The 26,791-nt window shown below is 34.2% G+C and overlaps 1 protein-coding gene across 13 annotated transcripts in view; it reads left to right on the top strand.

Annotated features, from left to right (window-relative positions):
• LOC135101982 (protein abrupt-like) overlaps window positions 1-26,791 on the top strand; it is a 141,457-nt gene that overhangs the window by 96,355 nt on the left and 18,311 nt on the right. For 5 of the 13 annotated variants that reach the window (XR_010269481.1, XR_010269483.1, XR_010269482.1 and 2 more), the window contains exon 6: window positions 25,033-25,188. Coding sequence is in view for 9 of the 13 variants with exons in the window: in XM_064006516.1 (XP_063862586.1) it covers window positions 25,033-25,188 (156 nt within the window). In the remaining 4 variants the exon portion in view is untranslated. Of the gene's footprint in view, window positions 1-5,153; window positions 6,770-12,308; window positions 24,419-25,032; window positions 25,189-26,791 lie in introns of those variants that run through there. The other 8 variants (XM_064006528.1, XM_064006527.1, XM_064006526.1 and 5 more) reach the window with 2 other exon arrangements.

The following is a 26,791-nucleotide window of genomic DNA, read 5'->3' as shown; positions in this document are numbered from 1 at the left end:
TTATTTATGCGATAGTGGAGATGTAATTCCTTGAGGTACTGTGCCGTACAGCCAAGGGAAACACTGAAGATATAACTGTTCAGGAAAGGTGTAATACATTGATCGTTAGTTCTTCAAGCTATGTGGTATTGTCTGTGGTTTCTTTTGTAGACATTGTTATCGTCATTTTTTTTCCCGACATCATTAATCTTGGACTTGATGAAAAGACACTAGCCCCTCCCTAAACAGTAATTCTCTTGTCATGGAAGAAAAGTGCAGTTCTAATTGGAAGTTTAATTTAATTACAAATCCAGAAGAAGAAGGAGAAAATTATTTGGAAAGCAGAAAATGTCACCATAATTGCAGACAGCAGGAAAATATATGCATGACCTTTCCACTATCACAAGAGTTTCAGCAGGTATCAGAGTGAAGATGAGTGCACTGTGCACAACCTATTCCTCATTTTTTTATTCCATTTTGATCACTATTTTTATTTACTTCCAGCCAACATTCTTCTACTGATGTACCGTATGCCATCAAAACTGCATTTACTTCATGCTATGAATTTTGACAATCCACATTGGCACCTCACACGTGAAGCATCATTCTTATGCTATGCTTGTTTGCTCCGAGTAATTGCTTGCTGTGATTTGTTGGTCCTTGGGATACTTAGTGATGTAGTGGCTACTCTTGGACCTAGTTGGGAAACTTGATGCATGTGGTGTAAGGAGATAGTGTTGCACAATACATGCATAATAGGATTCTTGCACAAAAAATAAAGGATGGGTCAATGTTCATCAAATCTTCATTAAAATTTGACAGAGAGAGAGAGAGAGAGAGAGAGAGAGAGAGAGAGAGAGAGAGAGAGAGAGAGAGAGAGAGAGAGAGGGTTGATAAGCAAGAAAAGGATGAAAGTAATGGTGAAGGTCAGCACGATAGAGGTGTTGGGAAAAGATCCAGTGAGAAAGAGAAAAAGAGAAAGACACAAGTAATAAACACCAGTGGAGGTGTTTACCTATCTGCTTGTTTCTTTATTTTATCAATCATTGGATGAATATCTAAGTCACTTATTTTCCTGTCTATACACACATGCATATGCAGGAGAAATGCATGAAAATTTAGCTTTCCATTCAGAAGCATAGAAATCTTGAACAATTTAGATACAAGAGCAGTCCATGAAAGGAATATAGTGGAACCTCGGTTTTCAAACTTAATTCATTCCTGAATACCGTTCAGAATATGAAATGTTCAAAAACCGAAAATATTTTCCCCATAGGAATGAATATAAAATAGATTAATCTGTTCTCAGACACCTGTCTACCATGTCTTTGCAGGTAATAACTGATGCTCCCACTGCTAGGATAACTGCTCCATAACATCTCCAGCTTAGAAATTATTTATCCAGAAAGGATGTATTGAGTGAATTTAGTGACAATTCATCAGAAGATGCAGATATTCTATTTGTCACTGATCAAGTGAGGGATGCCTTACAGAGTGACATGGAGAGGAGCAGCCCACTCACTGCCAAAATGAAGGTGATCATAACACTTAAACATCTTGCTGCTGTGGAAAGCTGCTGGGGAAATGCAGTTGTGCAGTAGTGACAGCATTGTGGGTCATGGAGAGAGCCACAAGAGGCTCAGGATTACTCCTGAGTGCCAAACCTTGTCTGTTTACATTGAGGTTCTTCAGTGGGATCACATTTATCTTATTTCAAAGACTGAATTTGTAAATTCAGTAAATGTGATCCTGCTGAAAAGCCTCAGTGTAAACAAACAGTTTTCGGTTGTCAGAAAAATTCAGAGCCACCTGTGGCTCTCTTGATGACCCCCAATACCATCATTACTGCACAACTGCATTTTTCCAGTAGCTTTTCCCAGCAGCAAAATGTCTAAGTGTTACAATCACCTTCATTTTGGCAGTAAGTAGGTTGCTCCTCTCTGTGTCACTGTAAGGCTTCCCTCACTAGATTGGTCTAAACAATATCTTCTGATGAGTTCTGTGTCACTAAGTTCATTCAACACATGCTTTCTAAATAAATAATTTGTGAGCTGGAGATACTGTGAAGCAGTCTTCCTGGCTGTGGGAGCATCTGCCGTAAGCCCCTAAGACAGGTTAGACTGGCGTCTGGGAATGGATTAATCCATTTTACATTGATTTCTATGGGGAAAATAGTTTTGGTTTTCGAATATTTTGGATTTTGAACAGGATTTAGGAACAAATTAAGTTTGAGAAGCGAAGTTCCACTGTATTTGAAATCAAGTAACTTCGTTCAAAAACTGAATTATGGTATGGCAACCAAAGCAATTAGGAGTTAAAAATTTTGTTTGAAAACCAAGTTGTTTAGAAAGGGAGGCATTTAGTAACTGAGGTTCCACTGTATTCACAAATAAAAAGCCCAGCTGGTTGATAGTAGATATGGAAACAAGACAGTACAACCTGCAAATAAGAACTGGGAGAACTTAGTGATCAAGTTATGTTGCAGTACAGTATCATCTTGTTGCTTGATGTTGTTGTATATGGAGTCTTAAGTTACAGATAGGTGGAACAAATTCTCTTCCACAGTAATATATCTTTTCCTTTATCCTTCTTTCCTCCATTCTGTAAGTAACTGAAAGTGTTTTGATGAGGAAAAAGTTTTACTAATTGTTTATTTACTTATTATTTATTTATTCATTTATTTATTTATTTATTTATTTATTATTATTATTTTTTTTAGCAGAAGGTAAAAGATGCTTATATACTTTAAAGGGAAGATGGTAGCCAAGTAGTGCAAGTATAGAACACTTAAGTCTTTGTTTGAAATTCATGTAACCAAGTGGTGCAGAAACACCGTCATGTCTCCCAGATACCTTACCCTTGATTAACCTCCTCTGTGATCAACCTTCATTGTCTCATACAGGCACACATGAGTCTTGAATCAACCTGCTTACCTTGATAGGACTGTGTTGTAATGTGTACTAGAAGTTGCATGTTGAAAACCATCTAAATTCTAAATCATCTGGCTTGAAATATAAAATTAGATAATATATCATGTATGAAGCACAAGCAGTTCTGAGGTAGACTAGAATCAAGGAAGTGTAAGGCGATAGGTACTTATGCATACATATCCATATGCATCACATTTACAACCAAATTAATAAATTTTGAACAAAACTTTTCTAAAATATCAACCCAGAGGTCTGTAATTTTTTGTAATGGAAACTAGGTATTTCAAGACTATATATTTATAGTGTTCGATGGTTCAGCATTGAGGGATCATTAGGTAAGGAGAGAAGGTATGTGCAATGATATCCCCAACTTGTCATTTGTTATCTACCAACTAGGCTTTCATGTCCAGTTTGTACATTTTCTGTATAACATGAGTATTTTGTGGTACACAGGTGATGGAATATTAGTGTTAAAACTTAAAAAATGACACTGATTCCTATTTGGAAACTGGTGTGATAATATAGTGTCACAGAGTCCATAATCTCTGCAATGGAAGCTTCACCATCAAGCAGCAAAACATTAAAGTTTCAAGAATTTTTGTGTTAGTATTTTGTATTTAATGAAATAATGCCTAGCACTGGGTTTAAAATGTTGTACATATATGTTTATAAATATATTTTCCTAAGAGAAAGAATGGTTGTTCATATCACTGATTATATAAAAGTTTGTTAGTAGGAATTACTATTGTCATAAAAAAATCCAAACAAAATGTTATACAAAATTTTCTAAATGCAGGAAATTATGTATACGTGATTTTCAAATCTACCTCTACGTATAGAATATTTCATTGCTGTTCACTTAATTCATATTGGAGCTGTTAGTGTTCTGGAATTAATTATGTGTTAAATGGTTGCATATTTGTGTATGATATATATGTATACTTATATATATATATATATATATATATATATATATATATATATATATATATATATATATATATATATATATATATATATATATATATATATATATATATACACACATATATATTTACAGGTATGAAAATGATGTTCAAAAATACTATATTGTTAAAGCTTTTTAAACAGTAAAGCCATGAGGTACTAAGATTATGTACTGTATGTGTGAGAAACGCATGCTTTCATGTATTTATATATTTATTTATTGATAATGTCTGAATGATTATATACTCATGTATGGATGAAAATATGTAATTATGTATGAGATAGTGCAGTTTTCAGTAGTATCTATGATCATCTTTACTTCCTTCAAATAATTTCTTGAGGATATTTCTTTTTCTTTTCTTCATTTTACTTTAGATTTTTTATATCAGGCTGAAACACGTGCAATGTATCTGCTAAAGTGTGGATGATTCTGTTCACTTTTATCAGCTTTGAAATGAATACCTTAGCATAGTGACACTCTTCATCACTGCACGGCTCTCACTCTCCCCATGAGCCTTCAAGCCAGCTTCCATACACCTCATTCTTTCAGTATATTGGACTTCCCCAAACTCTCTCTCTCTCTCTCTCTCTCTCTCTCTCTCTCTCTCTCTCTCTCTCTCTCTCTCTCTCTCTCTCTCTCTCTCTCTCTCTCTCTCTCTCTCTCTCTCTGATCATGTTTTGAGTCAAAATCTTATTTTTACTGTTCCTTTTCTCTTGTTTTGAGTAATTCAGATGCCTATATATGATAGTTTGTATTTTTTGTTTTATATGTTTATCTATTTATTTACTTTTAATGTAATATTACCCTTGTTTTCCCCTGTGATATATCCTCTCTACTCCACTAGGCGAGTTGTGCTCAGACTGGGAGAAGCTGCAACCTTAGAAGCAAGGCACCATAGCCTGGTTGTTACATTCTTTCACTGACTCTGCTTGACTCAATTCAATTGATATCTGGAAAAAGTTTAATCGGTTGAAATTATTGAAGTCTTCATTCAAATGGAAAATTATCCAAATAATAAAAACTGCCCCAAAAATGAGGCCACAACTTGCAGTCTTACTGAAACAGGTAGTGACAGGCATTTGTTTTAGATTCATACAAATATTTGGCTGCCATTCATAGCATCAGTAATTGAGACAATTAGACCGTATTTTGCAGCTGTCAGATGCCTGTCACTGCATGCATTGATATAGAAAGCATCTGTTTAAAGTTAGTACTGTAATTGGTTAAATTGGGAATGATGAAATGACTGACAGTGTCCTTTTCCGTTCTTTTTCCAGATTATCAATTGCTTCAAAAATTACAATTTATCAGCGCCTCCCACCAATACATGCACTGGCCATCGCGTCGCCCTGCTGTCTGTCCAGGATGTGGCAAGTTCTTTAAATTCAAGTACAATATGAAGATCCATCTGAAAAAATGTATGCAGGCGCAGAGTCACCTTGGTGGTGGGATGTTGGGTAGCAGTGTGACTGAGGAAGTGGCTCCACATCCATCTCTTCCACCACCACCACCACCACCACCTCACCCTCATGGCACTCACTCCACATCCTGACTGGCAGCACTGAGCCAGGATGCCCCGTCCACCAATAACTTGAAAGCTCCTTCATCTCCACCTCCACCACTGCTGCCACTGTCACACAATCCACCACATTCCCCAACATTATTAGCAACTTTAGCAGCAAGACGTCATTCTACTGCAGGGGAAAGAAAGTGGTATCCTTATTAGTGCATCCTGGATAATTTGCATATGGAGTGTCAAGCTGAACTCATCAATGGCCTCTCATGAACTAAGGTTTTGGCTCCAGAGGAGAGAAGAACCCCAGTGTGACAACAGTCACCCTGCAGCCTTCCTGGTACCCCGCACTAGTAGAGCTTATATTTCACAATGTGATTGTTGATGTAGAGAAGGCTGACATGTGTGACATGATAAAAGAATCAGGGGTTGAAACAGGGTTGACATTGTCTTCCAGCATCCTGTCATGTGCTGCAATCTGCTCATGAAAGATCAGCTGAGACTGTATTCCATGTGGTGAAAATCTTAACACCAAGATTTTAGCAGCTTAGGTGTGGCAGCATAGCTGCCCTGTTATGTAATTGAAGGTTAATGGTTTAGTTGTAATAAGTGAGTTAACGAGTTAAGGAAGTCAAGATGTTAATTATTAAGTACTGGGAGCTTGATTTTGTGAACTGTACAGCAGCAGCAGCAGCAGCTTTCAAAAGATAGACGTGCCAAATGCGGGGTGAGATCCATACCTTGCTGGCCTAGTGAATAGACGTACAACTGGGTCCAGGTCCCGCAAAGTTCATATGATGGCCAACAGTCATCACAGTAGCTGGCATGGCCTCATTCACTGCAACACTAACAACAAACAGGCATCAGTCAGCCAGGTTCAGCATCGCAAATCATTCTAGCAGCAATTGGCAGCAGCAGCAGCAGCAGCAACAACAGTCAGGCTCAGTACAAATATTACGGGTTACATTGCTCGTTCCGTTGCTGCCCTGCACATGGGGCGCAGCTTGTCAGATGAAACAATCAATGTGTGACCTCAGAGACACTTGCTCACTCTATGGCAGGGATCAGTACCTCATATGGATGATGATATCTAGCTTTTATCTCCTGTTGCTGTCAACAGCAAGAAGTTTTATTATTCTGGTAGCATTGGAGATAAAATTAGTACCATCATCCTTGCAACAATATTACCTCATTATGCGCTTTAAACAGAGTGGATTTTAGCACATGGCCTTGCTTTTGTATGGTAACATGATGCATTGTTCACTCTGCCACATAAATTATTTTCCTACAGTACCTCATACTATTGTCAGGGTTACAAGGACCTGACAACATCCAAATTAGTCGGTAATGCATTTATACAGTGTAAACATAAACATTATCTACAATGTTCCTCAGGTATTTTTTATGACTTCTCTGTGGTCCACAGGTCTGAATCCCATGGGAGAGTGTGTGACATCCAATCTCAGTTGCAGTTGTTTGCTGAGCACTGAGTCAGGGCAGGCAGGCCAGGCTACCTAACACTACTTGTTGCCCATTGTTTGTAGTATTATTGTTGTTGTTGAGATTGAAGAACTATTATTTTAAGTGGTAGTGTGGTGGTTCTGCCTGTCCTGCCACAGGTGATCAGGTTTAGCCCAGCAACAACAGCAGCAACAGCAGCAACAAAGTTATCTCTTTGTTGCTGTTTTCACGTACAATCAGGATGGCACCCTCTCCCTGGGCACAATCTACCTCACAGTGCAAACATATTGTATCCTGTTAATATAATAGGAGCACGTTGTATTGTAGCTACTGACCGACCTACCTATTTTCCAGTCTCCACCTGGTGATCAAAGTGACAATGTTAAATAATCCCAGTCCCACAGCAGTTTCATGACCAGCCAGTAGGTTTGTGCTGTAGACTGCCAAGCAGGAATCTGCATCAACATTCTGCTGTAGTTTCTTGCTTGGCTATCATTTTAATGCACTCAGTTGTGGGTGAATTATCATCCTAAGTGCACTGTTTTAATTTGACTAAACATTACACTGGTACAGCGGCAGGTCATGGGAAGCAGCCACTTTTCTGTGTTCATAAAATTGGCGGTATGTAAAACTCTTTATTAGTCATTAAGCAGTAATTTCCCTCTTTATGAATGTTTCATCAGTAAAAACTTGTCAAGCCTTCTTTTTTATGTAAAAAGAAAAAAAAAAAAATAACACACACACACACACACACACACACACACACACACACACACACATATATATATATATATATATATATATATATATATATATATATATATATATATATATATATATATATATATATATATATATATATATATATAATATGTGTGTGTGTGTGTGTGTGTGTGTGTGTGTGTGTGTGTGTAAATGTATGTGTGTGTAAATACATACAGATCGAAAGTTGTAATTTATACAATCAATGTTTCAGCTTACCATCCAAATGCTGGTTCCATGCGTTCTGCTTTATGTGAAGGAAAAAAACAAAAAGGAAAGGAAACATTTTGGCAATCCTGTAAAGTTTAGGGATTTACAAATTTTTCCCATTTCCTCTTAAGCTTGAAGTGCATGCTCTGTTTTGGCAGTGTTTAGAGAGGAGTGGGACTCTCAGCAATTGGTGGTTCGTGGTTTTCCACGCTAAAGTGAAAAGAGGGCTCTAAATTGTATTTTTCACATTCATTGAAAGGGAAATATTCTTATGGTGTGGAAGCATGACTATAAATCTTGTCACTTTGACTGATAGTCATTGGGTCTATTACTAAGAGGATTTGAGATTTATGACCGTATTCTGAAAAGTATATGACAGACGTAGGTCTATAATGTTACTAATTCTGTGCTGTGCAAAGGTGCTTTCTATTTACTTCTAAAACAAAATTTTTGTAGTTATGAGAAATTATATGATTTTGTAGAGGGTAAATAGTGAGCACACTTGTTCGGTTCAAACATCATGTGTTGTGCTTGCTGGAGGTGCCAACCATCATTTTTATACATTCAGTCCTGTGTTCTTGGTGTGACTACTTGTATTGTCACTCATGTTAATAGATTCATCCTAATTGAATGCTTTTTAAATTATTAAGCATTACTTTTTCTAAAGTAAATAGCAAGAAAAGGCTGTTGCCTAATTACATTTGCATTTAATATATTATGAAACTTTCCAGACTTATTTAAAGCATTCTCATGAAAATATTAATTTATAATTTTGTATTTATCAATAACCATTAGAGCCATACAAAGTGTGTGCTTTGTTGGTTTATTAATGTGATGATGGAGCTCCCCAGGTACACACACACACACACACACACACACACACACACACACACACACACACACACACACACACACACACACACACACACACACACACACACACACACACACAAAACACACAGCACACGCAAACACATACACAGCAACAAAGATGGTTATTAACAAAGTCCATCCCAGAGTAGGTTTTGTCTGTCCTTGTGAAGGATCTCCAAAGAACCACAGGTGAAGTAGTTCTTATCAGTGATTGAAATCCTTTACTCCAGTCTTTACTGGAAGGGAGTCCTCACTTAAAAAAAAAAAAAAAAAATGTGATCTTGAAGCATGAAGTCCAAAAAAGATCCTGTGGTGTAAAAACTTTACAGATCTGATAGTCGAGATGTGATGGAGTGGAGCTGTGAGACAGCACGCATCCCCTTGCATATGTTTTGGGGAGTAAAACAGCACTCAGTGCGTCCCAGTCAGTAATGTAGCCAGGTGTGGAATGGCTTGGATGGACTTTGCATGTAACATCAAATTGTTGTTCATTTAACTGTATCCATGTGGGGCAGAACTACGGCTGGCTCAGGTTGTCAGACACTTTGTGTCCAGAATTATGATTCCAAAACTTGGTAGTCTGCTTCCCCTCCTCCTTCTCTACTGTAAAGCTATTAGGTAGACACTTTCGTGGCCAGAGTTAATATTATTTCTCTAGGATTTAGTTCTGATAAGTATATTATAAATTCTTTTCATGTACTTGTGGCAGATAGCCACAGATTTAATGGAAGTTTTATTGAAAGTAAAAATAGTTGAGTTTGCCATGAAGATGTGCTACCGTCAGTGGTGCTAAACATTTAAGCACGGCTCTAATATCAGTGAATTTCTGGCACACGGGCACATCATACATGGCCACTGAGTGATTGTTTGTGTCCCTTTTCATCTCCATTCTCTACTGTTTGGTTCAACCTCTTCCATGATTCATCATGATGGTCAGACCTCACCATGTAACATTAAGGAATACATATTCACTCTTTATCCTTTGTTTTCTATTTCATGCTGTGAAACTCATTATAATCCAAAGACTATGGCATTATGAACACTTCTTGATTAATTGTATAATCATTTGAATCATATTTGTAGTTTGCTTCTCTTCTCTCTGCTTCAGATTTTGAGAAAATCCATAGAATAAATTTGCTGTGCATTATTACAAACATATCCTTCACAAAAAGCTGGTTGCATATTGATTAGGAAGATACATGCCTAGTATTTTTATTGTATCTAATCACTATGAATAATGCAAAGAGTTATTTTGTGAAAGATGTGTTCTCTCAGGCCCTTCCACAGAATATATAATGAAAGTCCTAGAGTATTATTTAGCTATATTGTACATACATTACCTATTTATATAACTATCAGTTGTGCCATGTGGCATATGCAGAGTTCAATCCAATATAATTTTAAGAGATACTGTTCTATATTAGTATTTGTCAGGCAGCACAAGATACTCCTATCACATTAAACAAATAACTGTGTGATATACACAAATATCACATTAAGTGAAGTTCTATCAAAAGTGTTATCATTATTACTATTATTATTATTATTATTATTATTATTATTATTATTATTATTATTATTATTATTATTATTATTATTATTATTATTATTATTGTCATCATTATCATTATTTTATTATTATTATTATTATTATTATTATTATTATTATTATTATTATTATTATTATTATTATTATTGTAATATTCTAGCCTTTGGATTATCCATTTTCATCCCCATTAACTTCATGTCTTATAATTTTCTGATTTTTTTTTTTTTTTTTTTTTTTTTTTCATATTCCACCCTCCCCCCCCACCAGGCAACACAGTTATTCATATTAACATTACCTATTCCCCCATACTGTACCGGAGTTCCTAATCTTTCTCTTATTTTCTTCACCACTTCATGAAGATTGAATGATGAATGCTTGATATAGAAGCTTTTACTTGAAAGGGTTTACATCAATCAGGTCCTTATGTGCTCAAGGGAAGACTGTCAGCAGCCTATATCCCCATTTTATAGTTAATGTGTTTGTAGTCAATTGTTAGTTTGCTTTGGAATGAATGTTTACCAAGTATTAAAATATATGGTTATATTGGCCTTGGTGTGCCTGTGAGCCAATCCAATGACGGGAGTGCTGGTGGGTCAACTGAGTAACCAGCAGCAGACTTGATGTATGACAACTGTGTCCATTTTTTTCCTGATTCGGTGGTAACATGTTGTCCATAACAGCAAGTTCTCTGCATTGTAATGTGACAGGGTCTTGTTGAGAAGTTCTTATTTGTAAAGCAAGTGTCATCCATGATAAATTCATGAACAGAACTCAAGAAATGTGAATTTATATCAAAAATAACTTTTTTTGTGAAAATATTTGTAGGGTATTTTACTTGTCATGCTTTCATATATGACAAAAATTATTATATATACATAGAAAATTGGTGATTTTATCATGGAAAAAAGATGCTGAATCAGAAATTGCATTAGGTTTGGAAATGTCCATAGCCTGACGCAGTGGTCTCCTGCTAATCCTCAGATCATGGCACTGAAAGTGGTAGTTTTGGAGCAATCTTCCATTTTAAAATTATTTTGAAATACTAATAGCATCAGATTTCACAAATCTCTTTTATGCCTAGATGACCTCATACTGAAGTTCCTTAAATGACTAACTTTTACAGTTAAAGGTAGATTGATTATGTATTATGAATTTGTGATGTCCCAAGTGGTTGAGGAATCACTAGCAAGCCATGCCTTCAGTTTAGAGCTGTCAGGTCAGAAAACTGTTCTGTTATTATATTTTAAAACATATTCATGGAAATTTGCTTGTACTGTAGAAAAGAAACTTTAAAATATGATTGTGATTACAATTTTTCATTGTGATTAATAAAATCTGAGGATCAGTAATCATGGATTTGAAAGGAGACCAATGTATATAGTTTTGATCAGAAAATCTTTGCTTCTCCTTCATCTTGTCACAGCTCAGACCAACTTGTAACACATATCAGTTCTCTCGCTACTCCTGTGTGATTTTATATGATAATAAAAAAATCATAGTTTTAAGATTGTTATTTTCCTTTGATTTTACTTATGTATTTATACACTGATATAGGCAATATGTGTGTACAGAACCATTAAGTTCATGGTAATGGTAACTTCATAACCCTGTTAATACATTTTAGGAAGATTGTATTTTCAAAGTTTAACAGTTGTACATAGTACATATATAGAGAGACATACATAAGGACTTGACCCATGGCATGTGTTAACACTTGCTTTTATTACTTGCTATGATAAACATTTAATTATTTCCTTTATATTATTTCTCTAACATGTGTATGGATTCTACTATTCTCAGCTTTTATTCCCACTGACAGGGTTCAAGAGTTAATAAAAGTTACTAACTTCTTTAATGGCACCTTGCCTTCTCATGATCGGAGTTTGGTTTACATTTTGCTTTCTTTTATTTTAATAAAACTGATGGCGTGTGGGTGGCTTTACACTTAGCTTTTGGTGATAAAATCTACAGACATTAATGTTAAGAGTGGTTGGGTGGAACTAGCAGCACAGTGGCCCTGAAAGTGGGAATAAACTGAGGTTTGTTGTTTCTCATCTCTTTCAGACAGTCATGGGCCTCTTTCATCTCTGCACTCCTCCCCCGTGTCTCTGTTCTTCCCCCCGCGTACCTGGTCAACCTCGTCGGCTGGCTTGCGTCCCCAGCTCTCTCTTCCCCCATTGGCCCCTCTCACCTTCCCTCCATCTTCCTCATCTTCTCACGGCTCCTCAGCAGCAGCCGTGGCAGCCGTGGCCGCCCAGTTCTCTCCTCTGCGCCCCAGAACTCTCCGGCCATCTCACCGACCAGCCCACTGTCCTGCATGTGGTCGATATTTCACTTTTGGACATAATATGAAGGCTCATCTGAAACGTTGCCCCAAAAATGCTCATCGACCTACTTTGGTTACCTCAGTCACTTCGGTCATCTCAACCCCTGCCACTACAACTTCCGTCAAACCAGAACTGGACACCAACCATACCTCTCCGTCCGTTTCACCCTCCATCCTGGCGGAGAAGCTTACTGCTGATAGTGGAGAAAGTCTTAAGGCAGCCTCAAATTAACTCAAAAGACTTATATTCTCAATCTAGAGGAATAGTAATTCACAAAGCAACTTGCAGATCTCCAAATTAAGGAGATTTGCATATGAATGAAAACTTCTAGATTTGTAATTTAGTCAGGGCTGTAAAATTTTACAAATATCAAGATATGGAATAGATCGTCCCTTACATAATTAGAATGCGTCCTCCATGTTAACAAGATTGCAGTATACAGACTGAAATTGTGTATTGGTGGTTGTGCTGTACTATAGCTTATGCCAGGTAATTTTGCTCATGTGTGTGCCAACAGTTTTTTTACCTGGGAAGAATGCCATCCCAGTTCAACATCATATATGTTCCTACGAACCATGACAAACAAAGCCATGTTACTTTAGAATGGTGCAGTAACTCCTGTAATCATGCCACATTTCTACAAAAGTAGGTGAAATGTATAAATTATTAAATATAGGAGACTGTACCTACCATACTAAAGTGAACATTTGGCATTTAGTCTGCAGAAAAAAAAGCAGCTTTATCTATCCATGACAAGTTGGAGACAATTTTTTTAAGGGTTATTAGTACTTAAGATGATTTAAGGTTAAACTGTAAGAGTGATTTTGACTAACGAGGAATCTCCTTAACATTGTGCCATATAACATGCTAAGTCACACATAGTTTCTAAGATGCTGCGAGCATAATTATTAATACTCACGAATGAATTTGTTGGGAGAATTTGCTGGATTTGGTAATTTAGTTGTAGATTGCTTAGTTTGTTGTTTTAGCTTTTTTACTAGTTTGAGTAGACATAGTAATTTGTAGTGTTTTATTATTGTTTTGAGGACTTTAAATTATTCTATCCCAACACTCAGGAAAATAAGCCTAGCAAATTTTCTCATCATTCTAGGGCAAATGCAGCTAACTCTGCAAGCTTCAATTTTCATCCTCATATTGTGTAATTCCGATGGTCCACAAACTCGTCAGTTCTCTCTTTAGAACCCTTATCTTTGAACCTTTTTTGATTGTGAAAAAGAAAAGAAAAGAAAAAGAAATAGTGGCCTTTATATAAACACACACACACACACACACACATGGAGATGATTATTTCAAATCTACCAAAATCGTTAACTTGCTGTTGTGTGTCCTAATGAAATCCTAGTAAAAATGAATATGAGGTATGTTAGAAGTATCCTCCATTCCAGTTGAGCTTATCAATACATTTGGAGTCTTAACCATGATGCTATGCTTGCTAGTTACATTATGCACTTTCAATTGCAGTATGATTCTGAGATAGCTTTTGGGTACAGTAGTTTTTGGAAATCTCCATAGAAACACTGAAGATTTATATCTACATATGTGGGTGGCTACACTTTTAATGAACTATACACCAAATCTCTAGTGAGCATATACCATATTTTATAAAGCTTTATCCTTCAGCATTGTTGTGTTAGTATAATTGTCAAGTGTGATGCCATGCACTGCCTCCCATATTAAAGGTGAATTTACACCAAAGTGAAGCTATGCAAGCTCCTTTGCAAACACTTATTCACTGTCAGTATCACTGGAGATGAAGGGTCTTAACTGTCTGTGTTATTGTTGTTCTTCCACTTGCTCACTCATATTGATGGAATTCACAAAATTTTTTTGGATTTTTCAAATATTGCAGCAACCCAGACCACTAGATGTAACTTGTCTGAGAATTTGATAATTATATAATGCATGAACATCCATACAAATGAAAAGTGATATTGGAAATGTTACTGGTAACATCTAACATATTTACTGGAAAGAGAAATGCAATGTGCATACAGCACTTATAATTTGAAATGGAGGACCCATATTTCATATTTTATTAAAATCATGTTTGATTTTCAATGGGATACACATCAAGATTAATGCTTTAAGATGGATGTAAATGAATAGTGGTCTCTGTGTGTGTGTGTGCGTGTGTGAAAAGACAGTTTACATATGTTGAGAGAGAGAGAGAGAGAGAGAGGCTGTAATCATAATATACATACTGTTGCAAAATTATCATTAACTTTTGAAAGCATTATTGTTGCTTAATATTACATGATGCTTTCACACACAAATCTTGCTAGTCAAACTCAGTGAATGAGTTTTAAAGTAAAATTCTTTTTGATTATTTGATTCTGAATAATTACAGCCTGTGTACATTTTCAAATGCATACCAAAATTTCCTAACCACTAAAAATTTGCATCTTTCAAATAATGATCAAATCATAAAAAGGTTCAAGCTTTGGGTAAAAATTGCTTTTGACCTATTCTCTTCCTTCAGGCTGTGGCATGAGTATTGTGCTGCTGCTGTAGTATTCTTCCAGAATTTAAGGCTATTGGCATCATTAGTTATTTATTAAACAGAGCCAGTACCTTAAAGCATTCATCACTGCAGGGAAGGAGGAGAAAATTCTCATGAATTTTACCTCCAAATATATATACTGTAGACTGAATATTTGAAATAGGAAGAGATTTACTTTATGCAGTCAATATTCTAGAATGCTTGTTGCAAGTAGCTGTTAATGAAATATTCATATTTTATTCAATGAATAGTTGAGAATAGGTAATCTTGATATATTTCATATTGTTTTTTGCAAAGATTACTAGTTTTGATGTATCTATTTTTATTTTTTATATTTTCTTATTTTAATCTTTCTTGTGAGCCATCGGGGTTACTTTTGTTGCTCATAACCCCAGTAACTATAGGGTAGAGGTGCTTTCTATGGTTCATATTAATGCAAGGTGCTGTGATCTGGGGATAGTCTGTGAAATAGGGCAGCTGCCAGTGTGTGCTGGTGCAAGGGTGGGATTTTTAAAAGTGTTATGGGTTACCCTCCATTATTCTCATTCATATGCATGTGCAGCCAAATAATATGCATTCATGAATTTAAAACATTGTTCAGTGTACACTTTTATATAATTGGTTAGAATATAATTCTCTCTCTCTCTCTCTCTCTCTCTCTCTCTCTCTCTCTCTCTCTCTCTCTCTCTCTCTCTCTCTCTCTCTCTCTCTCTCTCTCTCTCTCTCTCTCTCTCTCTCTCTCTCTCTCTCTCTCTCTCTCTCTCTCTCTCTCTCTCTCTCTCTCTCTGAACATCTATCTTTTGAACAGTTTCTGTTTTCATATTTTATCATTATTATTGTGCCAAATTATGAAGAGTCAATCAATGATAATAATATATTCTTTGATAAAAAAAAAGCTACATCAGACACAAGCTATTATATTAATTGTTATAAATGCAGGGAAAAAGCTGCACCCAACTCTGTACATATAGTTTTTAAAAAGGACACATCCAAACTCAGGCATCGGGAATCAGTAGGAGGCTGCCATATATTGAACATTAGTGATTTGTAGAGGTAAAGCTGTGGTTCTGTTATATTAATATGCCAATTATTCACATGCAAAAAAAGAAAAAAACAGATTTTATTATAATTATTATTTTTTTTTTTACAATCCAAGTGCCAAGCATATTACAGGAAATGGAGGGTAGTGGTGTGGTGTGCAGTGGTGACACATCACTGTCTGATTAGTGTGGGTTTAATCTTGATTGTCCAGGGTTGTGTCCCTTTTTTTTTTTTTTTTCCTTTTGTGTTTTATTTGAATTTGGTTTTATTTTCTATCATAGGAAGTTTTGCAAAGTATGAATGAGGTTTGTGTAATTATTTTTAGAATTAATCCTGTTATTTTATTCAAGATATGTATGCAGGAATATTCATCATGAATATTTATAAGAAATTTAAGTAATTTAAGATACTGTCTCAAAATGGAGAAAATGCCTTTTTATGCATTTAATTTAAAAAATGCATTTGAAGAAAACACTGGGTTATTTATGCTCTCTAAGTAGTGTAGAATTTATTTAACACATCCCAGTGTGGCAAATGTGTATTCTGTTTTTTGTTCTTTTTTTTTGCACTGACAAGGACAGTCTTGGCATTGCAACCTCCATATGATATTTTAACTTGCTCACCAAAGCTATGGTATGGTCTTCCCATTTTCTAATCTTCATGAAAGCCATACAGAACTTTAATTGTCATGCCATCCTCATGCCTAACTCCATGGGTAGATGGGTGCAACTTTACTTGATTTTCCTTGCTTTTTATTTCACTATGAGCCAAGCTACACACACACACACACACACACACACACACACACACACACACACACACACACACACACACACACACACACACACACACACACACACACACTTTATTTATTTGATTTTTCCACAAGTTTTGTATCCCTTTTACACCTCAAAGTACAAGCTTCCAACGTTCAGGCTAGCTTACTTATTGGTTTGGTTTCTTTTCCAAGGCATTTCATTTTAAACGCAGTAGTACTTTTTTTTTATACTGTACCAGTTTTGCATTCTGAGTTGTAGTTTGAGAAAATATAGTAGTGAAAGTATTTTTAGATCATTTTTCCAGTTTTGTGTTTAGAAGATTGGTGAGTACTGAAGTTCAAAGTCTTCCTGAACTGTCCTGTCATACCATAGTGCTTCTGTTTTGTTTTGTTGTTGCATTTAATATTAATTCACAAACTTATTTTTTACATGGCTTGTTTTAAGCTTCATTGCTGAACTGTACCCTTACTGGAGATGTACACGTGATATGATTTTATTATTTGCTGTACTTTTATGTTTATTTTTTAGACTTTTTTGTTTGAGAATATGATAATGATTGAGAATGATAAATGAGAGTATAATGTGTGTTTGAACATAAAATTGTTTACATCCTTTGTACAAATCCCTCATCATGAATCATAATCATGAAGTCTAGAATGTGGCCTTTTCTTTGCATAGCTAATTAATAATCTGAAGTAATGATAGTTTAGTAATGAACTGGTGGCTGTCAAAATTCTCATATATATATATATATATATATATATATATATATATATATATATATATATATATATATATATATATATATATATATATATATATATATATATATATATGCATCTGTCTCATGCCTGATGGTCCAGATTTGACTTAAACATGATAGTATAAAGAACACTATAGTTCTACACTTCTAAATAAAGAGAAAACATTTTTCACGTGAATATAATAAACAGAGTTCAGATGTCATATCAAAATTTAATATATTTATATACCATGTGAATGTATGAGATGCCTAAATAGTAATTTTGATTAAATATGAGAACTTGTATTCTTCCATAGACTATTATATTCAATTAGAAATTCTAATAATGATATCAAACGTTACACGTCTAAATTCTTCTAAGCATGCTTGATTCAATCTAAATATTGATCCCATCAAAAAGTCAGAAATACATTACAACATTGTGATTATTCCTTTTCATTCTCAACCAGGATTATAAATGGAATTTTGCTTTACATTTAAGCTGTAATGAATCACAGAAAATGATTGGCAGGACTGTAAGTTTAACTGACCATGACATGCCATTAGGAGAAAAAATGACAACAAAAAAAAAAGGAAAAAATCATTGATTTTATTAAGTTATTGTAATACAAAGTTTGAACCTGTTAAAGCACCTGTATTTTTTAATGAGAATGTGTAGACTTTATTTTAAAACAAAAGTATGCATTGAATAAGCTGTTTCATGTTTAAATGTAATAATATTTTTTCAACCTGAAGGATTGTTATTATGTTAAGGATTTACAAAGATTGAGTTGTTTGGTAATGTGTAATGTTGCTTCTCTATTTCAAAATGTCTGCGAATTTTGAAACTGTGTGGGTCAAGTTATTCACAGCTGATGATTATCTTGTTAGCCTCAGTATGATGAAATTTTCACCTTGCCACATACAAGAGGAGTGTCATAGAGCAGGGCTGCTGGAAGTCTGCCAGCAATGGGGCATATTAAGAATTCTGATTGTTTTTATTTATGGATCTTCACTATTTTAGACTTGAATTATCTAAAAAATAATAATAATAATAAATAGTATGCAATGACTCATTTTAAGGTGCAAAAAAAAATCCAGACTTCATGTAACTCAATTATTATAAATGCATTTGGGAATTTGTAGAAAGTGAAATACCATCTGCCCACATGGTTCCACCAGCCTTGTATTGTAACTCTTTGTTTAGAGATTGTGAGGAATACTGGCATCTTTTCTTCTGAGGTTTAGTATTTTCTTGTTGTTTTACATAATTTATAAAGGGGCTGACTGAATATTAGCCCAAGTAACTTAATAATCTGGCAGGAATATAAAAACTAAGTAGTAATGGATTCATTATAGCTGCAACTATTTACTCTAGTAAAGGGGAAAAAGTATATATCACTTTGGTTTGCTAGTCATTCTCTGAAATGAAGACGAATTATCTGTGAACATTAGTAGAGCCTTATTACTGGTGCAACATAAAATGTTGTTCATATATTTCTTTAATTGTATAGAATACATATATACCAAGACAGTTATAGGTAAATATTTTGTTACCAGTAGATAGTTTTTTACTAAGATTATCCAGGGTATGGATAGAAAAACAGAGGTGAGGCACATCATCATGGCAATCATGTCACAGGATGTCACAACACTTGCAACACCTTTAATTTAAATGTAATTCCACTAAAAATTTGTTTTGTTTGTAAACATTAACATATTTTGTCTTTGTATGTATACATATTTAGATTTAAAAAAATGCATTTACAAATGCTCTTTTAAATGCTGCATAATAGTTTCATCCTTCCATTTCTAAAGTAAGCCATAGTTAATATATTAATGGTTACATTTTCAAGAATATTAATGTTCAGGCCCAAGTTGCAGAATGTTCTTAATTTATTATAACTACTTAATGCAGCAGTCACTGTTTAGAAAATAGGGTTTTAAAATATGAAAATGAAATACATACATAGACTATTGCAAGGTCTTATACAAATCATTACAAATTTTTTAAAATGATCATTGTCTGCATAAAAAGTAACCCCATTATATTTCCTGTTTTCTCTCCTTCAGTAGAATGATATATTTGAAATATATATAGGATGCACTTATAGACTATGAAATAATAGTAAAGTTATTTTTAGTGGTATGCATACAAGTAAAATACAGTGTATGTATGAATGCATGTATGTGTGCATGTATGTGTGTATGTATATGTAATTATAAAGCATATACTTCATATATGATATACTGCAGACTTTTTTTTTAAGCAAAAAAAAAAAAAAAATACTATGCTTCCTAAATTTCTTTAGCTCAGTTCAGGGTCATATTGCTTTGCCGTCCATTCCTGATGCATAGCCTCAGTCAGTTGTCACCTTTAGATGATATTAATTTCAGTGCATATATCAATTCTAGACTAGAAGTACATTAGACTCACAAGTAAATAAATTATTGATATGCAGTAAAGTTCTCTTAACCCAACCTTGTTTAATCCAAAAAGCCATTTTGTACAGATTGGCTAACCACTCTGTGCTCTACCAATCTTAGGACCCACTCTGGAATGTGCAATTGGAGAACAGATGCAATGAGACTTAGTAGTCTTGTAACGGCAGTGAAATGACACGTCTTCAACATGTTACTGCATCAAACTGTGTCATTTCATTACCACTTCTTATAGAGTTACCACAAATACTTGATGCCTTCATTCATCACTACCCAAACTTTATACAATGCCATTTGTTGCTTCCATATATTTTCTCCATGTTCCTTTCATCTCAACATTTCTACACTAAAAATTAATGCAGTTCATATATGATTCAGCTAACTCTGCTCTATGAAACTTTTGATCTTTCTGTAGTACAACTCAACTTGTCCCAATTTTTAATAAGAAACTGCTTAGTCTGTATTTATGTGACCTCATCCTATCCTGCTCTTACTTTTAAAGCCACTCACATTTTGATTGTCATACAACATTATTACTGTACATCAGTTGTCACTCACACCTCCCTTGTCTGAACAAATTTCTCATCAACTTACACCTACTCCATGTATAATGTTATGTCTTTTGTCCAGGAATGAAGTCATTCACCTCATTAACATACCCTCAACAGCCTTAGCGCCACATTGTTGATTTGGTGCTTGAGACCTATACATTTCAAGAAACTTCAATAAAATTGAATCACTGCTTGTCACCAATAAGTAAAGATAAACATTGATAGCAACAGCAGTACCAATGATGGACTTGCCATACAGAACTCACCACCATCATTTTATTTTAAAGAGAAATTTTGAAGTTCATCTATAGCTAATTGTGTACTTTGTTTTACAACATACAGTATTATCAGTATTCATGCACATCTTTCACATTTGTTACTGTAATGCATAAATGAATGAACAAGCATTTAAAATTCTATGGGTCTGGACTAATAGTATAGTGTGAGGAAATTTATCAAGTAGCAATTACACATACATCAGAAACACAAAATAACACATCCACACTGGAAGAAAGTTTGAGTGGGAGGATAGCAGAGATGCAAGCTTAAGCTGTTTATGCCTGAAACACAATAGATACACAGAGGTAGTAATAGGCTTATTCCAGTATTTAATTTGTATAGAACATTGGTTCATATGAACCTGCTTTTCTCACAGTTGGTCTGGATTAATTGGATCTTACTGTACATAGTTCTTGTGTAACAATAACACAAAAAAATGAGAATTTTCTCTAGTTCACTTTTTTTTTCACAAATTAAAAATCTTATAAAGATATGAGGAATTTTCATTTATAAGTTTTACTTAAATCCACGTCAAAAGAAAGAGAATTACCTCTTCATATACTTTTGTCCTTGTAATCATTTACTTCTGTCAGAAGTTAGATTATGAGCTGAGTGATTACTTAATTACTTCATGAAGAAATTATTGAAATAGCAAAAATGGAAAGGGCCCCAGTGCAATCAAATGAAATGTTATTAAGTGTCATAATTGTACTGGTATAATATACTAAACATGCTACCTTCTATAACAAATATCACAGAGTTGATCAGTACTCATTTTATATTTTATTCATATGCAATATGATAGTGTTTGAATTTTACAAAATAACATAATTTAGGATGCAATACAGAAAAATACCACACATATTTTGCAAATATATCTCTGAAATTGAAGCACTTTCCATCCTGATTGATACTGATTTTTTTTTTATATATATATATATAATAGCCTTGCTTTGTTTGGGTTCTATTCTATTTCTTAATGTTAATGGTGAAAATATTTCCAAGCAATAGAAAGCAATATTTATTGAGTTTCAGCATTTCAGTGTACTTTAATAAGTAGATTAGATGCACAATAAATTGTTTTGCCAAATGTGCATGAATCTGGGCAAAAAAATAGATCTTGTTTTATTCAAATGCCCTGGTTTCATATTTAGTAGCATAGATGCTGAAGTATCATTATCATACCTCATGAACAGACTAATTATGCTAGTTAGGGAAATGAGAAAATCATTTGCTGTAGGTGTTCAACTACTTTGACACCCAGAGAGGCCTAACACACAGTGGACAATATTTTGTAGAATATTTAAAAAAAAAATATATAAAATTGAAGTAATATTGAATTGGCTAATTCTTAAGTATTTTAAATATTTCATTAATGTGGCATTGATATGCAATTACAGTGTTTCATTAGTGGGTCACATGCTTTGTGCTGCACATTAACATTATTTATGCTTGGCACAAGTGAAAGGTAACATATTTTATCTGTAGCAGTATGACTATTAAATTTTCCAAAATACTGTTGTGTGTGTGTGTGTGTGTGTGTGTGTGTGTGTGTGTGTGTGTGTGTGTGTGTTATGTATTCGATAAAATGAAAAGAGCCATCATCATGCAGCTATTTGTAGTGACAAACTGCCTGTCTGTGTTTTCACTTTTAGTGCACTGAATATCATATGCCATAGATGAAAAGGAGGATTGCATGTGTCTTTAAATGGTTATACTATTATATCTGTTTGGAAGAGTTGCACAGTGTGACTTTTTTCTGGTAAAAGCATGAACCCTACTTTGGTTAATATTTGTGTTGAGTAAGTATCATGAGTAATTTGTACCAGTAGTACCAGAAAATTAGGCTTTGGACCCTTTATTTATTTTGATATTTTGCTATATTTCAGACAATTACTTACTAACCTAGTAAAGTGACATCACAACCCAGACATTTTTTTTTTTTTTATAGAAGTATAATTGCTGGTTCAAAAGATGTTACTTTACAGATTGTGTCTGGAGTATGCTGTGTCACTAAAAATGCATATAAGAAATATCATAACAGGCAAGCTAGCACTAGGAGAAGTTTACTCAAAAGAACATGGTAGATGAAAGGGAAATAATTATTAATGATTGCTGTTGCTTGGGCTTGTGGATGGATGTACCTTATGGATTTATTTAAGACTTAACATTTCAGACCCACTTCTTAGGATGAATAATTGGAGCTGTTATTACAAGGGTATCGTTTGAATAAGTTTTTTATTTTATCTTATTTCATTATCATTTATTATTATTATTATTATTATTATTATTATTATTATTATTATTATTATTATTATTATTATTATTATTATTATTTTTATTATTATTATTATTATTATTATTATTATTATTATTATTATTATTATTATTATTATTATTATTATTATTATTACTTATTTTTATTTATTTATTTTATTTTATTTATTTATTTATTTATTAATTTAATTTATTTATTATTATCTTTTATTTATTTATTTATTTATTTTATTTTTTATTTATTTATTTTATTTATTTTTTTTTTGTGTGTGTGTGTGGCTAATTGGGATGCAGAGCTTAAAATTACTCAGGTGTAGTCATGCTTCTCAATTAATTTTTGCTTCAATATGAAAAAAGTTATAAATTATTGTGTTGTTCACATGATCAGTTATTATATGAAAACGTACTGAAAAAAAATAGCATGAAAGTATGAATGTTTCATGTTCCTACTTATTACAAAGTCCTATTACAACACCATTTATTTCTGGTAACATTCATAAGTTGCCATATAAAATGTTTATGAAGAATATTTCAGCTGATTGGCTTTGTAGTAATATTGTAAGTCTACCAATGGAAAAACATTATTTCACTGTTGTGTGTGTGCTGAGAAATTCACTCACATGGCAGGACTTGAGAGCAACCAAGTGTGTACCTATTCAGACTTAAGTAGTAACTTGAAAACTAAGCACAATAATTTATCAATGATGATAATATATATATATATATATATATATATATATATATATATATATATATATATATATATATATATATATATATATATATATATATATATATATATATATATATATATATATTTGAAAGTGGTGCTTATCACTAGAGTTGATTAAGTATTCTCAGATTTATATAAAGATATAGAAAATATGAACTTAGCAATATATACTATGCAAAGCATAGTATGTAGTGCACTATGAAAATACTTATAAATAGTGTATTTTATAATGTGTAATATGCAAAAAGTGCCTCATATCTATCCTTCCTAATTACTCATCTCTCATGAAGTTGTATTATAGATTAGTGGATGACATAAGTGTGAATGTCAGGCTGCTGACGTTAATTCACGGACTCACCTCAGACTCATGGAGATAGAATCTGTTTGCCAGAGGTTGATCTCATAGCTTTACTGCTTGTATCTTCCTTATTGTAAGTTGTAAGGATTGTTGACAGAAGTACAATAAACTTGAGCAACTTTTATATTTTACTTTATCTTTCACTTTAACCTTAAGAAAATGTGAAAAGTGTGCTGTGTAAACATTATCTAATTTCCATTAAATAAAATGTTTTGGCAAAAATACTCACCTCCATAATGTATATAATAGTGTAATTTTTTAATATTTGACTGAAGTTTTTGCTTTTTACATAATTATGTTTAATCTCAATCACGTTATAAACTACAAACAAAAAAATACTTACCGATTCAAACTTACTAATATCACTGATATATGAACACCTCTGTGGTAGGACTTGACTGTTTACTTCATGGTCCACTTGAAAGAATAGTGCCACCATATTCTCTTTGCATTTTAAAAGGCCACCAAAAGGTATAGAGGAATGGGGGATCCCTTTCTCCATATTCTTATTATTGTTTGTAAGGCAGAACTCAGCCTGGCTTAGAGATAACAGATATTTGAAACTGGTGGTATAAGTTACAAACATCCATGGTAATGTTTCTTTGGATAGTTATTTGATATGCTGATCATTTCACATGTGACTAACAACTAGAGCCCAATATTATGTGGTGTATGGGTGACCATGTAATGAGGCATGCTGTACAGGTGGTGAAGGACTAACCCGTCTCTCCCCTACAGGCGGCAGCACCATGTCAGCTCTGGAGAGTCTTGTCGGCTCATTAGGTGGATCTACAGATGAGAGTAATGGAGACTTGCTCGCCCCAGGTGTGTCAACCAGTGGAACGACCTGCTACAACAACGCTGGCTCAGATGATGTGGCCACCCATGACTCAGGTGACGCAGCTGACCTCTGGACCACTAACCCTTGCACTTCTCTGCTTGCTGCCTCTGACCTCACTAACCCCCTGTTGACAAATCACCACCTGGTTCCCACAGTATCTCTCCAGCAGGTGACTGCAGTTACAGGGAAAGGCAGCAGTAGTAACACTTGTACCTCGCCTTCCCGTCAGAGTTGTTCTTGCCCACTGTGTGGACGCCACATTGCTCAGAGAAGGAGCTTGAAGCAACATCTCATGTCCAATTTTCACAGACTTACACCAGTTAAAGCAGATAGTGTTGTCAAAGAATATTTAGCTGTTGTTACTAGATAAGGTAAGAGGATGCCTTTTTTTCTCTTTTCCTATATTACATGTTATGGTTAAAAGTTTCTCAACAACCTCTTATGTTGAAGATCTCTTTGCTTCTATTGCTCAGGCAACACTTACTAGTGATATTATTATGACATAAGCTAAGTTATATATACAAATATGGCCTTCCTAAGTCTGTTATTTACTGCTATGAACTTTCTTTTATTTATTTTTTTAGAGCAATTTTCTACAGCTTTGATGAATTAGTTCTGTTTTCTATCCTGGACATTTTTGTAGGATTTATCTTCTATCAGTTGCAACATACATGTATCGTGTTCAAAATATTAGTTTTGTATATTATATTTCTAAGTAATTTATATAATTATCAGTGTGTAACATACATGTAATTTTCTTTTATATGAAGAAGCATCAGATGACCATATTTTATGAATTTTCTATATTTTATACTGTTGATTTTCATGCAATAAAACATTTCATTACATGTAGAATAACAATAATTGCACACACACACACACACACACACACACACACACACACACACACACACACACACACACACACACACACACACACACACACACACACACACACACACACACACACACACACAACATTTTTAGTTGAAATAAAATTCTTTATTACAGACCATGCTGCAGTCAAAAAAAAATATTAATGTTGAATGAAAGCTAACATCTTATGGGAAAAATTCTCTTTGATCCTGATTTCCTGCCCTTGCCTTGAGACACCTACAGAAGTATGGTATTTACATCAATATGTGTTCAAACTTATCTCCTTAATCACAGTATTTAAACACACGCCGGTCTTTGCCTCTGCTCCTCCACTGTGTTTTGGTGAGCTTTTGGGAAGTTCAATGAAATGTTTGTTCCCATGTGACAATTTAAGTATCCAGTCCACCTGTCTTTCATAACTCAGCTTACCATGGATTGCACATTAGATATTGTTTTATGAAGCATGTACATGAGTAGCCCCAGGTCAGACCTGTCTAAGCACCACCACTTGTGAAGTTTAGATATATACCTCTGGCATGCTTTTATGAATATTCATCAGAAGCAAGCATGTGATGTCTGAATGTCTATATCAGATCTACAGTGGGGTACACACACACACACACACACACACACACACACACACACACACACACACACACACACACACACACACACACACAGTCAAGGTAGTAGGACTGTTGGCCTTCCATTTCTATCAAACTACACAGACATATAAGGGTTTGATTGCTGTGCTTCTGTTTCTGTGGAGTTGCAAGGTCA

The sequence above is a fragment of the Scylla paramamosain genome, chromosome 7 (assembly GCF_035594125.1).
Source record: "Scylla paramamosain isolate STU-SP2022 chromosome 7, ASM3559412v1, whole genome shotgun sequence".
Classification (NCBI taxonomy): Eukaryota; Metazoa; Arthropoda; class Malacostraca; order Decapoda; family Portunidae; genus Scylla; species Scylla paramamosain.
Note: the sequence above shows the minus strand (reverse complement) of the source record. Positions and strands in the feature narration are given on the sequence as shown.